Source organism: Schizosaccharomyces pombe (genome assembly GCF_000002945.2).
Source record: "Schizosaccharomyces pombe strain 972h- genome assembly, chromosome: II".
In the NCBI taxonomy this organism is placed as follows: Eukaryota; Fungi; Ascomycota; class Schizosaccharomycetes; order Schizosaccharomycetales; family Schizosaccharomycetaceae; genus Schizosaccharomyces; species Schizosaccharomyces pombe.
Window position 1 is genome coordinate 1,066,802 of NC_003423.3, and position 18,994 is coordinate 1,085,795.

Consider the following 18,994-nt stretch of genomic DNA (forward strand, 5'->3'; position numbering starts at 1 on the left):
TTAGAAGATAGACATTGGAACGCGGCTTGCTTAAAAACCTGGCACGTGCCTTTTTTATTTTTCGTGCATTGGTAAAAACAGTACTGTTTAAGTATTAATAAGCTTAAATTAATTCTTTAAATTCACAGTCTCCAATTTTTTCTAAAATTCTTGATTTTGGTATTTTTGCTTAGCCTTCGCGTTCGTTATATTTATATACTACCAACCACTTTAAACTAAACCAACCCCGTACCTTTGGTAAAGTAGCCACTACTGCTTTATAAAGCTATTTATTGTTAATCTCTTCCACAATGAAAGCAAATAGAGACTTTGGAAGAGATGGTGGCCCTTTTAGTATTACGCCGAATCGATTCCAGCCTAAATCCAGCGGAAATCCCATATTCCGACAGAAAACCATTCGAACTGTTGGGATAATTGCTTTAACACTGGTCTTATTTTTATTCTTCCATCGTTCATTCTTCTCTTCTTTTGGTGAATTTCCCAGTTTTTCTTCTACCGCGAACGCTCCTAATTCTGATGTGCAAGAATATGACTTGCGAAAAGTAATGAACGCTAAATTTACTGGAGATTATTCACCGAAAGAAAAGGTGTTGATTTGTGCTCCACTTCGAAATGCTGCAGAACATCTTAATATGTTTTTTGGTCACATGAATAACCTGACTTATCCTCACGAACTTATAGACCTTGCCTTTCTAATTTCAGACACTGATGATAATACTCTCGAGGTTTTGAAGCAACATTTAGACGCTATTCAAAATGACGAGGACGAATCTAAGCATTTTAACAATGTCCTTATCATGCTAAAGGACTTCGGTGCTATTTTCGGTCAAGAATTCAGTGACCGTCATGGATTTGCGGCACAAGGTCCCCGAAGGAAATTAATGGCTCGTGCTCGTAATTGGCTTTTGTCAGCCGCTATACAGCCTTACCATTCTTGGGTTTACTGGAGAGATGTTGACGTGGAGACTGCTCCAAACACTATTTTGGAGGATCTTATGCGCCATGATAAAGACATTATTGTTCCTAACGTTTATAGACCCTTACCAGATTGGTTGGGCAATGAGCAACCATATGATTTAAATTCATGGGCTGAATCTGAGACTGCTCTTCAGCTTGCAGATACTTTGGGCGAAGACGACGTTATTGTAGAAGGATACGCAGAGTATGCTACCTGGCGCCCTCATTTGGCTTACCTTCGTGATCCTAATGGTGACCCATCTGTTGAAATGCCACTGGATGGTATTGGTGGTGTATCTATTATGTCTAAAGCTAAAGTACACCTAGAAGGTTGCGAGTTTCCCGCATTTTCATTTGAAAAGCATGCTGAAACCGAAGGATTTGGAAAAATGGCTAAGCGGATGGGGTTTTCCGTTTACGGACTTCCTCACTATGTTATTTGGCATATTTATGAACCTAGCGATGATGATAAGCGTATTATGGCTGAAATGGAACGCGAAAGGAAAGAAAGGGAGGCCGCAGAGCTTGAAGAGGCTAAAAAGTATCAGACTGCTGGATTCACGCAACCAGATGATCAGGGTGCTGAAGAAGGTCCTTTGGCACATGCAGACGATCATGTTGATTAAGCTCCCTTACTTTGTAAAAAAATTCCTGAGCACAGTAACCATGTTTTACAGTCCTCTCTCTTCTTTATTTAAATCGCTGCCCCTTTTCACTTACATATATAATGATGGTCGCGTTTTTTCTTTATTCTTATTTCTTTTTATCTCTTTTAAACATATGATCAAGACATAATTAGTAATTTTAGTGTTATTCTGCCCTCTTTTTTTTAACTTGGTATACGAACTCATAATGGGATGCACGTTAGGATGATGCTTGTTTCTTCAGTTGGTGCGCTTTAATGCTATGCCAGGAAAAAAAGGAAGCTCTTGGTCTTATTCTCTCTTTAAGGACTTTTTCCTCCAAAAAGCCTTGTACATACAAACATCTTTAGTTTGTTGTTTATTCGACAGTGGGTAGGGCAATCATTCTCTTTCTTTACATGCACCCATTAGGAATATATGCCATAGAACGCTGTAAATATACAAAGCAGTTACCATGGTTAAACGGCATTCATATTAATTCTATTACGATACTGATACATATCACTGTCGAAAAGCAAATTTCAGTAGAATTTGTTGATTAGTTTACTTAATGGTAATCTGCTCACGTAGCATGAAAAGAAATTTCAATTTATAAATTGTTGAAAACTTCATATTAAATCATTTCAATCGCATAGGTCATGTACAAATACTAAAAGAGGTTAAGTCGTCGAAGCTTTAATGTACAATAAAACGCGTAACTTCGTCTTTTATCCAAGAACCCTTGGTTTTTTATTCTTCTTTTTTAAGTTATTTTTCTTCGTTTTGTGAAGGAAATCCTGCCAATTTCCCACACGATTATCTCTTGTCTCTTCCCAAACCTTTTCTGATTCTACACGACGCTTTCGTTCTCTTGCAATTTCATCTTGACGCGCTTGTTCTCTTTGCTGGTTTGCTAAATCGAGCTGCCGTGCTCGTCTTCTTGCAACTTCATCTGCAATAAGGATTTCACGCCAACGTACTTTTAAATCAAATAAAAACTGGTCTGAATGGACGTCTTCCGAATTTGGAGACAATTTTTTTTCTTTCAATAGTTGGTTCCTTGCAGCTGTGTAAGCCGAATCAAGAGATTCCCGAATCTTATCATTAACTAGATCAGACTCCGCCTTTTTTAAAATGTCGAATGCGTCTGCAGCTTTTGGGTTATCGCGATTTTTGTCTGGATGAATCATTAATGATTTTTTCCTGTACAAATTTCGAATATCATCAACACTCATTCCTGGCAAAATATCAAGAACATCATATGCATTTAATTTAAAGGAAGACAATATTCTGTCAATCTCACGTCCCTAAGTAAAGGTTAGAATTCATCGACTTTGTTTGATTAGCAAGTAATATACGCATAGGCAAAGTTATTCTATTGTTTCATTGTAGTATATAATCTGTATAAACAAAAAAAAAAAAAATTCTGAGAATAAGATAAATCGAATCAACCTACTAAGGTACATCTAGAAATCTTCACATGCAATGTCAATAAAATGCTAAAACTTACTCTGTTTAAACTTCCTTCAACTCGATCTAAAAACTTTGCAACGTCTGCCATTTCTGACCGAGCCCCAAAATTGAAATTACAAGAGTGCAAATTTCAAAAATCCTTTATAGATAAATTTGGTGGTGAGTTAGGTTTTGCATTCGCCAACTTCTGGTATCGAGGGTAAGAATCTGTAAGTACGTTTAGAAACAGGTTCTTTACATTTGTTCTTTAAATGTAATAATGTATATGAATATACATATTCATTTACATATCGATGTGTCTAAGGTTTAAAAATTTACCGTCCGAGAGTGCTCTTACGAATCCCTAATTAAGTTTGAATATTAGTGCATATTAACTATTAATGGGTTTGCAATTTAAAATAAGATGAATGAACTAGATGCTACAGATCCATCTGATTGGAACCAAACGAAAATACCATCGTTGAAGGGCTTGGATTCTTCTTTACGATGTCTGATTTGTCATGAATACTTTCGCGCCCCCTTAATTACTTCTTGCTCACACACCTTTTGTTCGTTTTGTATACGCGATTATCTGAGAGAACATCCTATGTGCCCTGCTTGTCGTGCTCCTGAGCAAGAAAGCCGCTTAAGAAAAAACACTATATTAGAAGAGATTTTAGAGTCCTTTAAAGTGATCAGGCCAACATTGTTTGAATTCTTAAAAGTAGAAAATGTGCCAAAGCCAGTACTTCAAGCTCCTGAAACAGTTATCGCACAGGATTCAGCTTCTGGCGATGAGGAATGGGAAGACGACTTGGCTTCAAATTCATCTCCTGCTTCTATAGCTAAAAAGACATCTAGGGATTCTAAAAAGAGGAAACGTGAGGATTTAGTTCACTGCCCTGCATGTTCAAATTTAGTTCCTCATAATCAAATTAATCAACACTTGGATTCTTGTCTTAACTCACCTTCTTCCCCGTCTTCCTCTTCCTCACCTTATAAAAATAAGGATAATAGTAAATCTAATTCATTACTATCATTCAAAACAGATGATGATTCTATCACGAAGCGCAGGTTAAGGTCGTTTAACTCTGCAGATGAACTACCCTTGAAAGATCGAGTGCGGCTTCCCAAACTAACTTATGCACTCCTTTCCGAATCAAAAATTCGTTCCAAATTATCAGAGATGGGGCTTCCAACCGATGGACATAAACAACTATTACAACGTCGACATGCTAAATGGGTTACCCTTTACAATTCTAATTTAGACCAGAAACAACCTGTTTCAAAAAGAAATTTAATTCGCCAACTTATAGATTGGGAGCGCGTTCAGTCGAAATCAATTGGAGTAGAAAAAGAAAAACTAGGAGGGGGCGATTGGGAGAAGGCATACGCTGAGGATTTTGCTGATCTCATCAACCGTGCAAAACAATCAACAACTAACAAAAATGATTCATTGAGGAACACTGCTGTTGAATCTTCCACCGAACCTTCTACATCTAACGGTTTTCCTGCCACTTCAGTTAGTCCCCCTCTTACTATTGACCTTACCAATTCACAAACGGGATCCGATGGACCACAGTCCTAATCATTAATTTTCGTTGGATTCGTTTTAACGAATTTTCATTATCAGATTAACTTATTAGTTTATTTCGCTATATATAATCACATTAATAACCTGTAGAAATTTTGATATTTGGTAAATAAAATAATATACATTTTGAAAGTGGGGCATTTCTAGCTAGAAGGAATATTAGAAGCAGGTTGTTTGGAGACTTCGACTTCGTCAAGTGCTGCAACACACTCCTTCAAATCCTTCCAATCGATTTTTCCATAAAACAATTTTGCTTCCTCTACAAAAGGCTTGGCACGAAAGGGAATGCGACATCTCAACCAAGCATCGGCAGTTAATACACACCAAAGTGCGGCTTTACGAGTTCGCTTATTAGAGAACGGGTCCGTAGATTCAGTTTTTAAATAAGAAAGGGATTTAAAGAGAGTGTGAGTTTGTTGAAAGATCATTGCTCTTCCTACAGGACCCAATCTCTTAGAATAAAGCAAACCTGCATTCCAGTTAGCAGCATCGTCCACTTTTGGAGCTGGTAAACAACTAAGGAATTGTCCCAGGAGAAGGAAACAGCGCGCAGCATGATAATAGGAATTGAAGGATTTATTCAAATAATTTAACATAGCAGATTGCATATACTCGTTTATTCTCAATGTGTTCGTCAAACTCATATATGGCATTTTTAGGTGTAAAATATGTTCAGTTATTACAATCATTTCTAGAGAGGCAGCAGAATATAAGCAAGCACCATCATTTTCATACTGTCTTGATGCAATTTCATAAATCTGATTTGCATGAGAATAATCTCGTAGCATGAAGGAATAGTCGGCAAGTTTCCTAAGATATGCCTCTGGTGAAAATGGACGATAGGCATTAGATGAGGGGAAATAGTTAGAATTGGTAGAAGCATTCGAACTAGATAAATATTTTCTGGATGCAAATAACAGCTTACCGGTAATCCCTCGTCTCGGAGAAGCATATTGATCATCCCATGCTCTTACGCATTTGTCCAAATAAGAGACAATTCCGTTGAACGCAATGTGCGAAGATAACCGTCGCAGTGATTCATTGTCGGATTCAAAGAGTAATCGTATTTCAGTATCCGTATTAGATAAAAGGTGTAAACGTTCTTCAGCAGACAACCAAGAGGATGTTGGAAAAGGAACGGTATGTTCATAATCTAAGGTAGCCTTTTGTGAATGAAGGCGAAGAAAGTATCCACAATCTCCAAATGTCTGCTTCATCGTATCAAATATAGCCATTGAAAGCTCCAAATCATGTTGATCTTCATCATGAACATATACGAAAAGGTAGTTTATATCATTGAAAACGAAAGCAGGAAGGGAAAGGTAGGGAATCGAATTAATCAAAGATCTGAGAGATTCAAAAGGACTAGGATTATGCGAAGTTACTACGACAAGGTGAGCAACGGGATGAGAAAAAGTTTCAAAAGGAGTAATAGGTATCCCAGTTAGTAACTGTCGCACATAGACAGGAAGTGGCATTTGGTAATTCCCTTCATGAGCCAATGTCCAAGCCCATCGTTCAACGTTTTTATAATGAACGCCAAAGGAATAATCTGAAGGGGGTTCAGGTGAAACAAGACCTGGATATCGCTCACATAAAACCGAGCGAAGTGAAGGAAAAGATGCTTCACTTAAGTGGCTTTCTAAAGCATCAATTGGGACAAAATGTAAATTTAAATTTTCCAACGTCAGCATTTCTCCATTCATTCCTCTACGGTTTACCTTTCCACGAATACGGTCTCCAAAAGGATACAACAATTCCCAAAACCCCTTAGGATATCCCTTCCTCATGGCAAACTCGTCAGCATCTCGGGAACATAGGACCGAAACTCGCGGAGCATATGCTTCTTGGATGATGGAACACAACTCCTCCATCGAATACAGTCCTTTCGACTGCATTACCTTTTCAAGATCTTCTGTTACGGGCTCTTGAAACAATTCCCCTGATGCATTAGCACTTGCATGTTGAAAAATACCTTTGGCGGAAAGGTTGCTTTCCATATTTTGCTGAGTAAATGTCAAATTCAAGCTTTTTCAATTAAAAACTCGAAATCCGACACTTAAATGACTTTATTACAAAGCTGATGTAGTGAAGAATACATGCAATGCACCTTTATCAACAAATTTTTTAGACTAGAAGTTAACTACCTCAAGGGTATATGGAGAGGATGTACGAGATTTGACAGCAGACTAGGTCACTACATAATTAATTGAATATAAAAAGAAAAAAACGATTTCATTTAATAAAAGTCTAATTAATCAAATTATGAGTATTTTGTTCGTATATTAGAGAGCTATGTAAAAGGACTGTACCGATCATCTAGACGACAAATATCGTACATTGAATTCACCTAGTTTGAGCCTTGAATGCTAACCAATGCTAAATGAAATGTAATGCTTTTTGGTGAGCTTACATATTATTTAAAATAATGAAATAAATATAGTAACAGCAAGCTGCGACTATAATACACTAGTTTTAATAGATATATAAATGAATTCTCAAATTGATATATGAGGACAAGGGTTTAATGTTGCTTCATAGTTTTATATTCATCATCATTCGTTAGAAAATCTAAACACTTGACCGATTAGAGTATTGCAGTATTTTAAATATACAGTTTGCTTGAGCATGAAAATACAACTCGGTAGTGAAACTGTCTTTTTATTCTAAAAGGAACCCAAGCTTAACCCAAAAAGTATAAATATTACTGAATATTTAAAAATTGACTCGTATTTTTGAACCAAGAATAATAAATCGGCTACAAGTTCTTTTTTAGAAGCACCCATGAATGTTGACTATATAAACCAACCACTTTACCATGCTTTTGAATTTATCTAAATAGAAATTTATTAAATTCACCTTTAACAGAACAAGTAGCAATTTGATTGATCTAAAATTTCTCGATTTATTACAAGGTTATATATATGTCTTGGATAAGCATAGTGGTCGCCGCCATCTCTTCTTCACCAATATGTTTCGAGGAAAACCCAACTCTATTGAGACCCTTATTTTACAAGCCACTGATGAAAAGAATACTAAAGAGAAATGGGACGTTATAATGGATGCGTGCGATCAACTATCTAGCACTTCTGGAGATGTGTAAGTTAATCGTAATCAGAGTCGTTTCACTAACTGGTTGGTAGTGGTCGGAACTCGATTAAATTTTTAAATAAAAGGCTGGATACAGCGAATGCTAATATTCAATTGTTGGCTTTGACGGTATGTTTGTACCACTTTTGAGGAGGAGGAAGCAATCAATTTATGATTATTCAATCTGGAACCACTGAGAATACTATTGTCTGTGCTTTACAAATTGTTTATTGTTCCTTATATCAATACACTCTATTTTAAAATGAATTGCGCAAATTTACTTTATCTAACGTTTGTTTTAGCTTACTGATGCCATTGTGAAAAATTGTAAGACTTCCATTGTACGAGAGATCTCCTCTAGAACATTCACGGATTCTCTTTTGAAAATAGCTAGTGACTCTACAACTCATAACCGAGTGCGTAGTAGAATCGCAGTTCTTGTCAACGAATGGGCTGAAATAATGAAAAAAGATCCCAACATGAGTCTTATGCAAGATATTTGTGAAAAAATTAGAAAGCTAGGTAAGTTTCATGCACGTTTGAATGGACAAGTTAAAGATAATATGATCTAACCTCTTAGATATCGTTGATTTACGAGCTCCTAAAAAGCCAGAAAAAGAAGCGATGAATGAATTAGAACTCAAAAGAGAAGAAGAGGAGCTTCAATATGCTTTAGCATTATCACTTTCGGAATCGACCGCGCAATCGAATAAAGTGGAAAACCCCCAATCCACTAAAGATGAACCGCTGCAGAAAACGAACCAACGGCAGGAATCAAACTTAGCTACTTCTCCTGCTTCGACAGTTTCTCGCGTTCGAGCGCTTTATGATTTCGCGGCAACCGAGCAGGGCGAACTTTCATTTAAAAAGGGAGATATTATATTAGTCCTGGAAAGCGTGTATAAAGATTGGTGGAAAGGTTCTTGCAAAAATGCTGTTGGAATCTTTCCCGTCAATTATGTGCAACGAGTCGTTGAGCCTACCATTGAGCAGCAACGTCAATCTGCACATATGGAGCAGCAAGTTTTTGACGCGCTTCCTCAAATAGATGAACTACTTGATACCTTATCGACTACCTCTCCTGATGCTGCCGATGATGATGCTCTTCAAGGAAAATATCACGCGATGATTGCCCTGCGTCCAAAGCTTGTAAGATTAATTGAAAAATACGCATCTCAGAAAGAAGAACTCATGGATCTGAATGAAAGGCTTTTAGTTGCTCGCCGTGATTATGAAAAACTTTACGAACAGTCAATGTCTGAGATGAGGAATTTTTAAAGCTAATCATCAGCTTTTTGCAAGTTAATGTTTTTGCAAGCAAGTGCTTAGTTATTATGCTTTTATTTAATGGTTATAATTATTGAGATATTTTTAATAAAACAATTTTTTTTATTTTAATTTACTTTCTCAATTAAAGGTTACACGACTGTTAGTTTTAACAAAGGTGTAAACGAATCTCATCGATCCTATTTTAAAAATAAAAATATAACTAGAATAAACCTTTTTACAAAATTGCGTTCTAAAAAATATGTATGAATATAATAAATACCAAAACGCGCGAAAGCAAAGCCCGCGATTGTCTAATTGTCTTCACCTCTACACTTCCCTTAAGCCAAATTCGACCTCAATTTACATATTTGTTACATAAGAATTAACTGATTCTTTTTTACACATTCTTTTATTTTAACAGACATTATTTGTTGAAGCCTTTTGTTCATTTTGGTATACTACAATATAGCAGTCGATTCTTTTATTTTCCATAACTTTAGGATTACCAAGAAGCTGACATTGGTTCACAAATACTATAATTATCCAAAGGAAGCATTAGAATGATAGCATCTGCATTGTCTTTCATATTTGGAGGTTGCTGTTCAAACGCATATGCGCTTGAAGCACTCGTGCGAGAATTCCCAAGCAGTGGTATTCTGATTACGTTCTCGCAATTTATACTGATTACTATTGAAGGCTTGATATACTTTTTGCTAAACGACGTTCAGTCATTGAAACATCCAAAGGTGCCGCGTAAACGATGGTTTGTGGTTGTAGTAATGTTCTTTGCTATTAATGTTTTGAATAATGTGGCCTTGGGGTTTGATATTTCAGTACCAGTACATATTATTTTAAGAAGTAGTGGACCTTTAACAACAATGGCGGTTGGCAGAATCTTAGCTGGTAAAAGATACTCAAGTCTTCAAATTGGAAGTGTCTTCATACTTACTATTGGTGTCATAATAGCAACGTTGGGGAATGCGAAGGACTTACATTTGCATGTAGAATCAATGACTCGATTTGGCATTGGATTTACTATTCTGGTGATAACTCAAATACTTGGTGCCATCATGGGATTGGTATTGGAGAATACCTACAGAATATATGGCTCAGATTGGCGTGAAAGTTTATTTTACACTCATGCTCTTTCCCTTCCTTTCTTTTTGTTCCTTTTAAGGCCCATAAGAAGTCAGTGGAATGATTTATTTGCAATCCACACGAAAGGGTTTTTAAATTTACCTTCCGGAGTATGGTACTTGTGCTTCAATACGTTGGCTCAGTACTTCTGTGTACGTGGAGTAAACGCGCTAGGGGCAGAAACATCAGCTCTAACAGTCAGTGTTGTTTTGAACGTCAGAAAATTTGTGAGTTTATGTCTTAGCCTCATTCTCTTTGAAAACGAAATGGGACCTGCCGTAAAATTTGGGGCTTTGTTGGTGTTTGGATCCAGCGCAGTATATGCTTCTGCTCGGTCAAAACCAAAAACAAATGGATTGAAAAAAAATGATTAATTTACATATACATACTATGTGCATAACAACTAGATATCAAAAAAATAGACGGTTCATTTCTCTTTCAAAAAGGATACATTAAAAAGTATTTAACTTTTTGAAATAATTGCCAATTAAAAATTTAAAAGGATACATGACACATTAGATCATTTGTTTATGAAATTTCGGCAGTAAACCGACTTTCCAAGGACCAAATTTTTGAGCAGAGACCGGAAAAGAAAGATTTCCTTTTTCCAAAACATGAGAAATTTCGTCAAAGGCGTGACTTGAAACGGGTATGTCCATCCAATCCTCGGAGCTTTTAGTAAAATCGGGAGGAACTTCTAGTTGATAAAGTAATTTTATGGTAGAGATTGGACTGTTTGCAAACTCAATGCTTGAAAACGGACTTTTTTGAAAAGAAATTGGTAAGTGTGGTACGAAACACCAAGTCCATATACTTCGCTCGCCGTCTACAATGACAAATTTGTGAGTGGCATACATGTCACGCAAAGTTAGTATTTCCGAAGCAACTATAAAGGAAGGATGAATTTTTTGATCGTCAATACATATACTAGACTTGTCAAGTCGTACGCCGTTACTCGAATCTTTATTGTTTGGGAGTCCAAGTTCTGCGTTACAAAAGGAGCAATGAAGTTTGAAGTTAGGTCCATAAGCAACCTTTCCCTCCTAAAATCTTGTTAGTCAAAACTCTTTTGTAGAAAAATAACAAGGTGATTAATCTAAGGAGAAAGTGAATCTTCTTCTTTTATTCCTGTTCAATCATGTACAACTTATTTAACCGCATCATGCCAAGACTCTGCAATGAGCGACCTGGAAATAGGTTGCATTTATTTAAAGTATCCAAATTACCCTCTTTTGGAACAAGGGGTACAGATGGAAATACAAAATTGCATTATTATAGGGCTTATGTATCACCATGGTTTGGAAGGAAGAAACGAAACCATGGGTTTCTTTTAAGCCCATTAAAAAAAAAAAAAAAAAAGAAAAAAAGAAAAAGAACACCCAGCTATATGAAAGGGCTATTTATGAAGACGATGCAGTAGAATGGATAATTCAAAATTCTTACTCACTGTAATGGATGAACATTACAGCCAATAAAGAGGAACGAATAGAAAATTTGGGAAAGAAAAAAAAATAAAATACTTACCAAGGATTGTAGTCGAATGAGGACATAAGACGTACCCAAATAAGCACAGTCATCAGTAGGTTGAAACATTGAAGGACCCCCTCTTTTGGAAAGGACCGTAGGATAATCTGTATGACAGGACCAGCAATCTAGCATTTCCATCCAATTTGCAGATGGTAGATCTTTCCAAGAAGAGATGCTTGTTAAGAAAGATTGACATTGTTTACATTTAATGGTACTTTTGACAGCATCATCTTTATTTAAATCAATAGCCTTCCAAGGAACCTGTATTTCATCGCTATATGTAACTGGAGGACACGAAATTACCAATTGAATAGTATCCGAGCGTATAATAGGATTAATTGGAGTCGACCTAGAAAGCGTTAAGGGTAAAGGGAATTTTAAGTCAGCGACGCATTTTGGGATGTCTTTTGTTTCTGGATCCAAAAAGACATTTACCCTACCTACATGAACGAGATATTCAGCAAGCATGCAAAGTCTGTATAGATGATTCGCTGCTTATTGATCGAAGAAGAAGCAAAGAGCAAAGGTGAAGAGAAATTGAGACGAATGATATAACGAGAACTAGTGCCAAAAAAGTTAATTATAGCGAAGCACTAACGTATCATTATGTTACGATACATGACTATATACAAAAATTGAGAGGTTTGAAAGTTACTCTCGCTATTCCATCAGAAAGCGTTGCAAAGCAGTGTAATATCATCCAGCGTAGTTTAAACTAGAACCGTATTGTTTACTGAATGCCAGCAATACACTACTCTATGATACACTGTGTTGCGTATTACTATATGGCACATGTTCTAATTATATATCATACTATGTATGATACGACATTGAGATTGATCTTAATGATAATTTATTAAGATCTATATTATCTGAATACTATAAATAGAGCTACTGCTGAACCTCGTTCCTCAGTTCAGTTATGAGCTATATCGGTGACCGATACTAAGAGACTTCTTATAACAATAAATATACGTTATTAGTTAACATACCGCATACCGCTACATTGTAGGTCGCAAGTAAACTCACCACAGTTCTGTGTATCGTTAAATAGATACCAAACTGCGTAGCTGATACTGAATGAGAAGTGTAGTAAATAATAAAAGAGGTTTGTGTCATTTATGAAGGTGTTTTTGAGGAAATAATTATTATAAATAATTGTTGTGTTGCATATAAACAGGATTTAAAGGTAAATAAGGGAAGAAAAAAGCTTAGCCAACTTGAGTTGACCCCATAAAAGAAACATATATTATTTATTTATTCGTTAATGTTTTTTAAACACAAAATGTAAACGATTCATTGATATTGAAGAATGTAATAGTAAGAAAAAAATTAATGAAATATTTAGAAAATACAAATCAATTGCAATCTCGTTATTTTTTTCTTGTGTAATAAAAAAAAAAAATTGTGCAGTGAAAATTAAACAAGTTTATTATGACAGTAGAATAAAACACTTATTAACCATCTATCCTACACAAAATGCATTAATTTCTTTCTTTTTAATTTTAGTCAATTATTTACTTTTGAATTCACTTCACATTCTCATTTACTTTTAGCCTTTTGTTTACTCCTTTACCTCCACATGGTTAGATTTCAGGTCAGTCCCCCACTTGGAGCTTTTTCAATACCATGTGGGAAAATCGATTATGGACTTTTAATCCCACCTGTGTATGCCCCCACATGGAACTTTCTATAACTTTCCATGGAAACCGGGGATGGAGCAATATGTTCAAAGAATAATGCTAGAAAGATTGTATGCTGAATCCCACAAGGTACGTGACCCCCACAAAATAATAAGCATACTTCCTATGGTAATAAAATAATAATATAGAGATTTTGCTACTTTCAAGACTTTGTCCCTTTCATGTAAATACAAATTATTTTTTTCACAAGTGCGTCGTAGTGTTAGGAAATAGAATTGAAGAAACATTAGAAACGTCAACTAAGACTGATGTTTATGAATCTCGTTTCTTTTCAACGTACTGTAGAATGTAGAAGAATGTAAACAAATAGATAAACTACCTTCTACTAAATATTTCATTATCTTCATTATCTTATGTAAAAAACGTGGTGCTAGCTTTCCGTTTGATCCAATATTATACTATACAATTGTTTTTATCTTCAACAGGATTCGATTACTTACGGGGAAAAATTAAGGTTAAATGGAAATGTGAATAAAATCATAATATTACTAAAATCCCTTTGCAACTATTTACAAACATCTTTCTGTTGACTTCTCAGTATTTAAATTGTTTTTCTTTTCATTCATCCATAAAAAACATATACATTCTTTAGTATTCTCTTTTTTTCTTCTCTTCCGTGCATACTAGAGTGTTTGCAACCTTCTTTACGAAAGATTCGCTATCAGTAGTTTTCTACTGTTTTCTTTTTTCCATAAATTTCGCTGGGTGGCTGCAAACAGAGAAATTTTCGTTTCCTTAATAACCTGTAGGGTCCGCCTCCTTCTTTGTGAATTGTAAAGAGGCAAACAATAGAAATTGATCGCCTAAACAAATTAAAACAAAAAAATTTAACTGCCGAAGTGCATTTTTATTCAATTTTTTTTTACGTTTTTCTCTGTTTCCCGGCTTTCGCGATATCGTTTGGCATTTGCATTTTTATTTATTTAGTCTTATTTACTGTACAAATTCAATCCTTTATTTTCCTATTGTTTCAAAGGGGAAAGAAATAAAAGGAAAGGAAATTTCTCATCTCTTGATTTTAACTCGATTTTCTATACTCGCAGTTTGAATCTCTGTGTGATTATTTCTTTTCTTTTGATCATTTTATATATTTTGAGCGAAATTTTTACGATTTTCTTACTCAGCACAACAATTACGATTTAAGGGAAATTTTGTTCTCGTATTTTCCTTTGACAACAACACACCAGCTACAAGAACATAAGAACAACACACTTTTCTTTCAACCATTTCCTACCACTTTTCACATTTTGATAATTTGTGAAAGGAAATTTAATAGAAAAGTATTGAAAAGAAACGATTATTTTGTGTTTCTTTCTAGAAAATTGGTGGATTGCTATTTTAGCGATAAAATTTTTTTTAAACTTATCTGAGAAAGTTTTTAAGGGAAATTTTTTTACTTTTTCCTCTTTTCTCACGAATTTGACTTATTGTTGAATCTTTGCTTTATTATAGACTCCATTAAAGTCTCCTCTAATATTTTATCTTCTTAATATTCCAATTTCTTTTTTATTTACCCCCTTTCTTCCACTGTCGTTTTTGTTCTCCTTACATATATTACAAGCATAATGGTGAAAGAAACTAAACTATACGAAGTCTTGAACGTTGATGTCACTGCTTCTCAAGCTGAATTGAAGAAAGCTTACCGCAAGCTTGCTTTAAAATATCATCCCGACAAAAACCCTAATGCCGGCGATAAGTTTAAGGAAATTAGCCGTGCTTATGAAATTCTTGCTGATGAAGAGAAACGTGCTACTTATGATCGTTTTGGTGAAGAAGGTTTACAAGGTGGTGGTGCCGATGGTGGTATGTCTGCTGATGACTTGTTTGCTTCCTTTTTTGGTGGTGGAATGTTTGGTGGTGGTATGCCCCGTGGTCCTCGCAAGGGCAAGGATCTTGTTCATACCATCAAGGTTACTTTGGAGGACCTCTATCGTGGTAAGACTACAAAGCTTGCTTTGCAAAAGAAGGTCATTTGCCCCAAGTGTAGCGGTCGTGGTGGCAAGGAAGGCTCTGTCAAATCTTGTGCCTCTTGTAATGGTAGCGGTGTCAAATTCATTACTCGTGCCATGGGTCCAATGATACAACGTATGCAAATGACCTGTCCTGATTGTAATGGTGCAGGTGAAACCATCCGCGATGAAGACCGTTGCAAAGAATGTGATGGTGCCAAGGTCATTTCTCAACGTAAAATCCTTACCGTACATGTTGAGAAGGGTATGCACAATGGTCAGAAGATTGTATTTAAGGAAGAAGGCGAGCAAGCTCCTGGAATCATTCCCGGTGATGTAATCTTTGTCATTGATCAAAAGGAACATCCTCGTTTCAAGCGCAGTGGTGATCATTTGTTTTATGAGGCTCATGTCGATTTACTCACTGCTTTGGCTGGTGGTCAAATTGTCGTCGAGCACCTGGACGACCGTTGGCTTACTATCCCCATCATCCCCGGAGAGTGCATTCGTCCCAATGAACTCAAAGTTCTTCCTGGTCAAGGTATGCTTTCTCAACGCCATCATCAACCTGGAAACCTTTACATTCGCTTCCATGTCGACTTTCCTGAACCCAACTTCGCTACCCCAGAACAGCTTGCATTGCTTGAAAAGGCTTTACCTCCCCGTAAGATTGAGAGCGCTCCCAAAAATGCTCACACTGAGGAATGTGTTTTGGCAACTGTCGATCCTACTGAGAAGGTTCGCATTGACAATAACGTGGACCCCACTACTGCCACTTCGATGGATGAAGATGAAGATGAAGAAGGTGGACACCCCGGTGTTCAATGTGCTCAACAGTAAACCTGTCTTATTCTGAATTTCTTTTCATTCATTTTTTCAAAATTGACAGCATTTGGATTCGTTATCCTTTTAAGAAGAGCCTAGACAATTATTTGTTTTCAGATGTTCCTAATCTTTTCCTTAGGTTTCGAGTTGCTATTGCATGTATACCTTATTCTCTTGTTCCTTTTTTTCATCCTGTAAACTCATTCCCCTCATTTGGTGTTAGTTTTCTTTTATCTCATAAAGATGTTTGATATCTAGCTTCGGCATATCTAACATACTTGCCTTTGATAGTTATTCTCTCGGTTCTTATCTTGGTCTTTATACTTCGTTAATACGCTGCTTCAATAAATATAATGACTGCAAAAAGTCGATTTATAAATATGAATACATAAATTAGATCTTGCTTGCTTTGTTTGTAAAATTTTAGTATTTGTGAGACAATTACAATTACGGCTTTTGGAAAAAGTAGTAAATAATTTTTGATGCGCTTCTGCACTTTGAATTGTCTGCGAACTAAAATTATGTTTATTCACTCTACTTATCGTTGCAATACAATTCAAGTGGGGGATGCTACTAAATTGTAACTGTAAATACAAAATCGTAAAACTTGAAGAATATACCTTGAAAAAATTTTACTCTCGTTTTCTTACTAAACTATCATCCCTGGGTGATATGCGTTAGAATCCGATCTTTGTCAATAAAAAAGTTCAGACGGTCTTCCCGGTAATCTCTTGTCAACAATGTGTCAGGAGATACCACCCTATAAATAGGAGGCCAAAGTTTAATCTCGTCAACTTTATGTCCGATGAATGAAGAGTAGTCATCAACTGCGGCAGGTTTAGTTGCTCGTGCTTTTTTGTTTGCCAAGATGTAAACGGGCTGTGCTGGATTTCTTATGGAGATTTCTCGCGGTATGTGATTACTTAACCATTTTGGAAGGATGGGAATTTTCGTGTTGGAATTAACGGATTCTATAACATCAAAAGTATCATTATATGATTCGGGATCTTCGGTGATTAAATAGTCGAATTGGGAAATAAATAAAGAATTTGAAAGCATTTTAGGATCCTCAGTTTTGTCATAGTACCACGATGGAAGCTGTGAAAATCGAGTTATACCTGTCATACACGGATATACATCCATGTGTACAGAAACTAAGTACGTTAGAATAATCTAATTGGTGAAAAAGTTGAACTTACCTTGGGGATGATTTTCAATTTCATATAAACGAGTTAATGCTAGACCACCAGGGTAAGCGTATTGAAAAACATATAACAAAAAACTGCTTCCAATAAACCCGAAGATTATCCCCGAAAAAAACATTAACCTTAGAATTTCAAATATTTTCTTGCCAAATTTACTGGCATTAAAGCATAAGGAAGCCCCAATTGCACTAGCTGCGTTAAACCAAGGGATCGAATAGATAATAAAGCGCCATTCTTTATGGCCTAAAAATGAATAAACAAATATAAAGAAAAGGGGAACATATATTAAAAGACGAGCAGGCTTGATGTAAACAAAGCTGATTAAAAGGAAGAGCAATGTCGTGGGATTGAGAAATAGCCAAGGAAGTCTCACAAAGTAGTAGTAAAAAGGGCTTGTTCCCCAATCTGAAGATTTCCCTTCAACAACATTGAATAAGAAAGCTTCTAATTCAGGCCAACACCAAGCCCCCCAGAAATAGGAATCAATGAGAAAAGAAGCTCCCACTGCTGCTAATGAAGAAGAAATACCAACGAGTAGCAATTTTGATAAAGTAATCCTCCTCTGAAGCAATAATGGTAGAATCAAACACATTAGAAGTAAAGCTATTTCGGACCTAACAATCGCTGCGGCAAAAACTAAAATACTGATAGAGCCGTAATAATTATTTTTAAGTAACAAAGAAAGAGAGTGGTTCGTAGCTATTAGTCCGAAAATATTTGACAATGGTCTGGACATATAGTACACGAGGTGAAATTGAGCGCAGCTAAACAGTATAAACAGTGCTCCAGACAATGTGCCGAATCGTTTGCTAATGGAGCAGCTTACAGAATTCATACTCTCCCAACTTAAATACCCAATTGTCCATCTAGCGGCAAGTAATGGATTAACAAACCAAGAAGGTATATAGGACAAAACTGCTATAAACAAACTCGGTATGAAACTCCGTTTAACGGCTCCTGGAAACTCCAGATGATCATACTAAAATATGTGAGTAATTTAAATAAGGAAATAATTATCAACTACTACCTTTGACAAATCCCAACGATACGTCTGAATGTCATGAATCGCTTGCATAGCAAACGACTCTTCTACCTTTGTAAACGGAGTTTTGTACGAATAATACCCTATGCATGTCACAAGCAAAATATTTGCCAAATACCAACAAATGCTCTCTTTAGAAGTCATCCCGCTTCATCATTTATTGAAAGCATACAAATAGTTATTGGAGAAAGAGCAAAGGTGAATGAATATACGTAAATAAAGCAACGATTAATTTTGCTAAATCTAGTTTAAGGAGATTCAAGGTAATGATTTATTTGTTATAAACAAGGGTTGTTCGCTGCACTGTCTTCTAACTTTGCATCTTTGTGTACGTTAAGTATCTGCTTCTCCTCTTTTAATCGAACATTTTATATGTTAAATTTTAATTACCTCTACTATTTGCAAAACGAAATTCACATCTTTCATCAAAATTTAATTATTCCTTCTGTTTAGGGAAACTTTGAAAGAATACAACGATCCTCGTTAACTGATTTACCATGGTAGTTTAACGTATAGCGTTTTGGAGGAATATTCATTATAGAAAACGTGCTATTATAATTAAGGTGAGAGATATAATTGCATTTCATTTATTATTTAAACTAATTTTTCTTCTTATCGTTC

The 18,994-nt window shown here is 35.8% G+C and overlaps 9 protein-coding genes, 9 long non-coding RNA genes and 1 other non-coding gene across 19 annotated transcripts, besides 2 other annotated features; 8 read left to right on the plus strand and 11 right to left on the minus strand.

Annotated features, from left to right (window-relative positions):
- Positions 1 to 33: 33 nt before the first annotated feature.
- On the minus strand, positions 34 to 573 carry SPOM_SPNCRNA.5005. Its single transcript, NR_194361.1, has one exon. It is a non-coding gene; the product is annotated as a non-coding RNA (long non-coding RNA).
- anp1 (mannan polymerase I complex subunit Anp1) lies at positions 223 to 2,967 on the plus strand. The gene has a single exon (NM_001021328.4). It carries the CDS (start codon positions 291 to 293, stop codon positions 1,581 to 1,583), a length of 1,293 nt encoding a protein of 430 aa, NP_595421.2. The 5' UTR covers positions 223 to 290; the 3' UTR covers positions 1,584 to 2,967.
- On the minus strand, positions 704 to 1,273 carry SPOM_SPNCRNA.5006. Its single transcript, NR_194362.1, has one exon. It is a non-coding gene; the product is annotated as a non-coding RNA (long non-coding RNA).
- On the minus strand, positions 2,160 to 3,235 carry spf31 (DNAJ protein Spf31). Its single transcript, NM_001021330.3, has 2 exons — positions 3,091 to 3,235; positions 2,160 to 2,887 (listed from the first exon to the last, which is right to left on the minus strand). The coding sequence occupies exons 1-2, from the start codon at positions 3,139 to 3,141 to the stop codon at positions 2,309 to 2,311; spliced, it is 630 nt and encodes a 209-aa protein (NP_595422.1). The 5' UTR covers positions 3,142 to 3,235; the 3' UTR covers positions 2,160 to 2,308.
- Positions 3,227 to 5,264, plus strand: rhp18 (postreplication repair E3 ubiquitin-protein ligase). Its single transcript, NM_001021331.3, has one exon. The coding sequence runs from the start codon at positions 3,457 to 3,459 to the stop codon at positions 4,618 to 4,620; it is 1,164 nt and encodes a 387-aa protein (NP_595423.1). The 5' UTR covers positions 3,227 to 3,456; the 3' UTR covers positions 4,621 to 5,264.
- On the minus strand, positions 3,387 to 6,799 carry trs8502 (TRAPP III complex subunit Trs8502). Its single transcript, NM_001356100.2, has 2 exons — positions 4,584 to 6,799; positions 3,387 to 4,543 (listed from the first exon to the last, which is right to left on the minus strand). Exon 1 carries the CDS (start codon positions 6,624 to 6,626, stop codon positions 4,770 to 4,772), a length of 1,857 nt encoding a protein of 618 aa, NP_001342768.1. The 5' UTR covers positions 6,627 to 6,799; the 3' UTR covers positions 3,387 to 4,543; positions 4,584 to 4,769.
- On the plus strand, positions 5,879 to 6,179 carry SPOM_SPNCRNA.5007. Its single transcript, NR_194363.1, has one exon. It is a non-coding gene; the product is annotated as a non-coding RNA (long non-coding RNA).
- Positions 6,800 to 6,875: 76 nt separating the features above from the next.
- Positions 6,876 to 7,817, minus strand: SPOM_SPNCRNA.5008. The gene has a single exon (NR_194364.1). It is a non-coding gene; the product is annotated as a non-coding RNA (long non-coding RNA).
- Positions 7,068 to 7,273: an LONG TERMINAL REPEAT.
- hse1 (ESCRT-0 subunit protein HSE1) lies at positions 7,578 to 9,152 on the plus strand. The gene is made up of 4 exons (NM_001021333.3): positions 7,578 to 7,725; positions 7,770 to 7,845; positions 8,019 to 8,238; positions 8,297 to 9,152. Exons 1-4 carry the CDS (start codon positions 7,598 to 7,600, stop codon positions 8,992 to 8,994), a joined length of 1,122 nt encoding a protein of 373 aa, NP_595425.1. The 5' UTR covers positions 7,578 to 7,597; the 3' UTR covers positions 8,995 to 9,152.
- SPOM_SPNCRNA.5009 lies at positions 8,472 to 8,688 on the minus strand. Its single transcript, NR_194365.1, has one exon. It is a non-coding gene; the product is annotated as a non-coding RNA (long non-coding RNA).
- A 156-nt stretch (positions 9,153 to 9,308) lies between the features above and the next one.
- Positions 9,309 to 12,645, plus strand: yea4 (NST UDP-N-acetylglucosamine transporter). Its single transcript, NM_001021334.3, has one exon. The coding sequence runs from the start codon at positions 9,546 to 9,548 to the stop codon at positions 10,494 to 10,496; it is 951 nt and encodes a 316-aa protein (NP_595426.1). The 5' UTR covers positions 9,309 to 9,545; the 3' UTR covers positions 10,497 to 12,645.
- Positions 9,378 to 12,117, minus strand: ipa1 (mRNA processing protein; the record flags this gene model as incomplete). The annotated part of the gene is made up of 2 exons (NM_001021335.3): positions 9,378 to 11,165; positions 11,647 to 12,117. The coding sequence occupies 2 exons, from the start codon at positions 12,115 to 12,117 to the stop codon at positions 10,638 to 10,640; spliced, it is 999 nt and encodes a 332-aa protein (NP_595427.1). The 3' UTR covers positions 9,378 to 10,637.
- Positions 11,282 to 11,381, minus strand: SPOM_SPNCRNA.498. The gene has a single exon (NR_150876.1). It is a non-coding gene; the product is annotated as a candidate snoRNA (small nucleolar RNA).
- Positions 12,388 to 12,725: an LONG TERMINAL REPEAT.
- Positions 12,726 to 13,139: 414 nt separating this feature from the next.
- Positions 13,140 to 14,541, minus strand: SPOM_SPNCRNA.1409. The gene has a single exon (NR_150289.1). It is a non-coding gene; the product is annotated as a non-coding RNA (long non-coding RNA).
- SPOM_SPNCRNA.337 lies at positions 13,291 to 13,644 on the plus strand. The gene has a single exon (NR_150744.1). It is a non-coding gene; the product is annotated as a non-coding RNA (long non-coding RNA).
- A 32-nt stretch (positions 14,542 to 14,573) lies between the features above and the next one.
- Positions 14,574 to 16,546, plus strand: mas5 (DNAJ domain-containing protein Mas5). The gene has a single exon (NM_001021336.3). The coding sequence runs from the start codon at positions 14,918 to 14,920 to the stop codon at positions 16,139 to 16,141; it is 1,224 nt and encodes a 407-aa protein (NP_595428.1). The 5' UTR covers positions 14,574 to 14,917; the 3' UTR covers positions 16,142 to 16,546.
- Positions 14,839 to 15,201, minus strand: SPOM_SPNCRNA.5010. Its single transcript, NR_194366.1, has one exon. It is a non-coding gene; the product is annotated as a non-coding RNA (long non-coding RNA).
- On the minus strand, positions 16,515 to 18,553 carry alg12 (dolichyl-P-Man:Man(7)GlcNAc(2)-PP-dolichyl-alpha-1,6-mannosyltransferase). Its single transcript, NM_001021337.3, has 3 exons — positions 18,359 to 18,553; positions 17,326 to 18,310; positions 16,515 to 17,280 (listed from the first exon to the last, which is right to left on the minus strand). Exons 1-3 carry the CDS (start codon positions 18,515 to 18,517, stop codon positions 16,784 to 16,786), a joined length of 1,641 nt encoding a protein of 546 aa, NP_595429.2. The 5' UTR covers positions 18,518 to 18,553; the 3' UTR covers positions 16,515 to 16,783.
- SPOM_SPNCRNA.5011 lies at positions 17,818 to 18,626 on the plus strand. The gene has a single exon (NR_194367.1). It is a non-coding gene; the product is annotated as a non-coding RNA (long non-coding RNA).
- Positions 18,627 to 18,994: the final 368 nt, after the last annotated feature.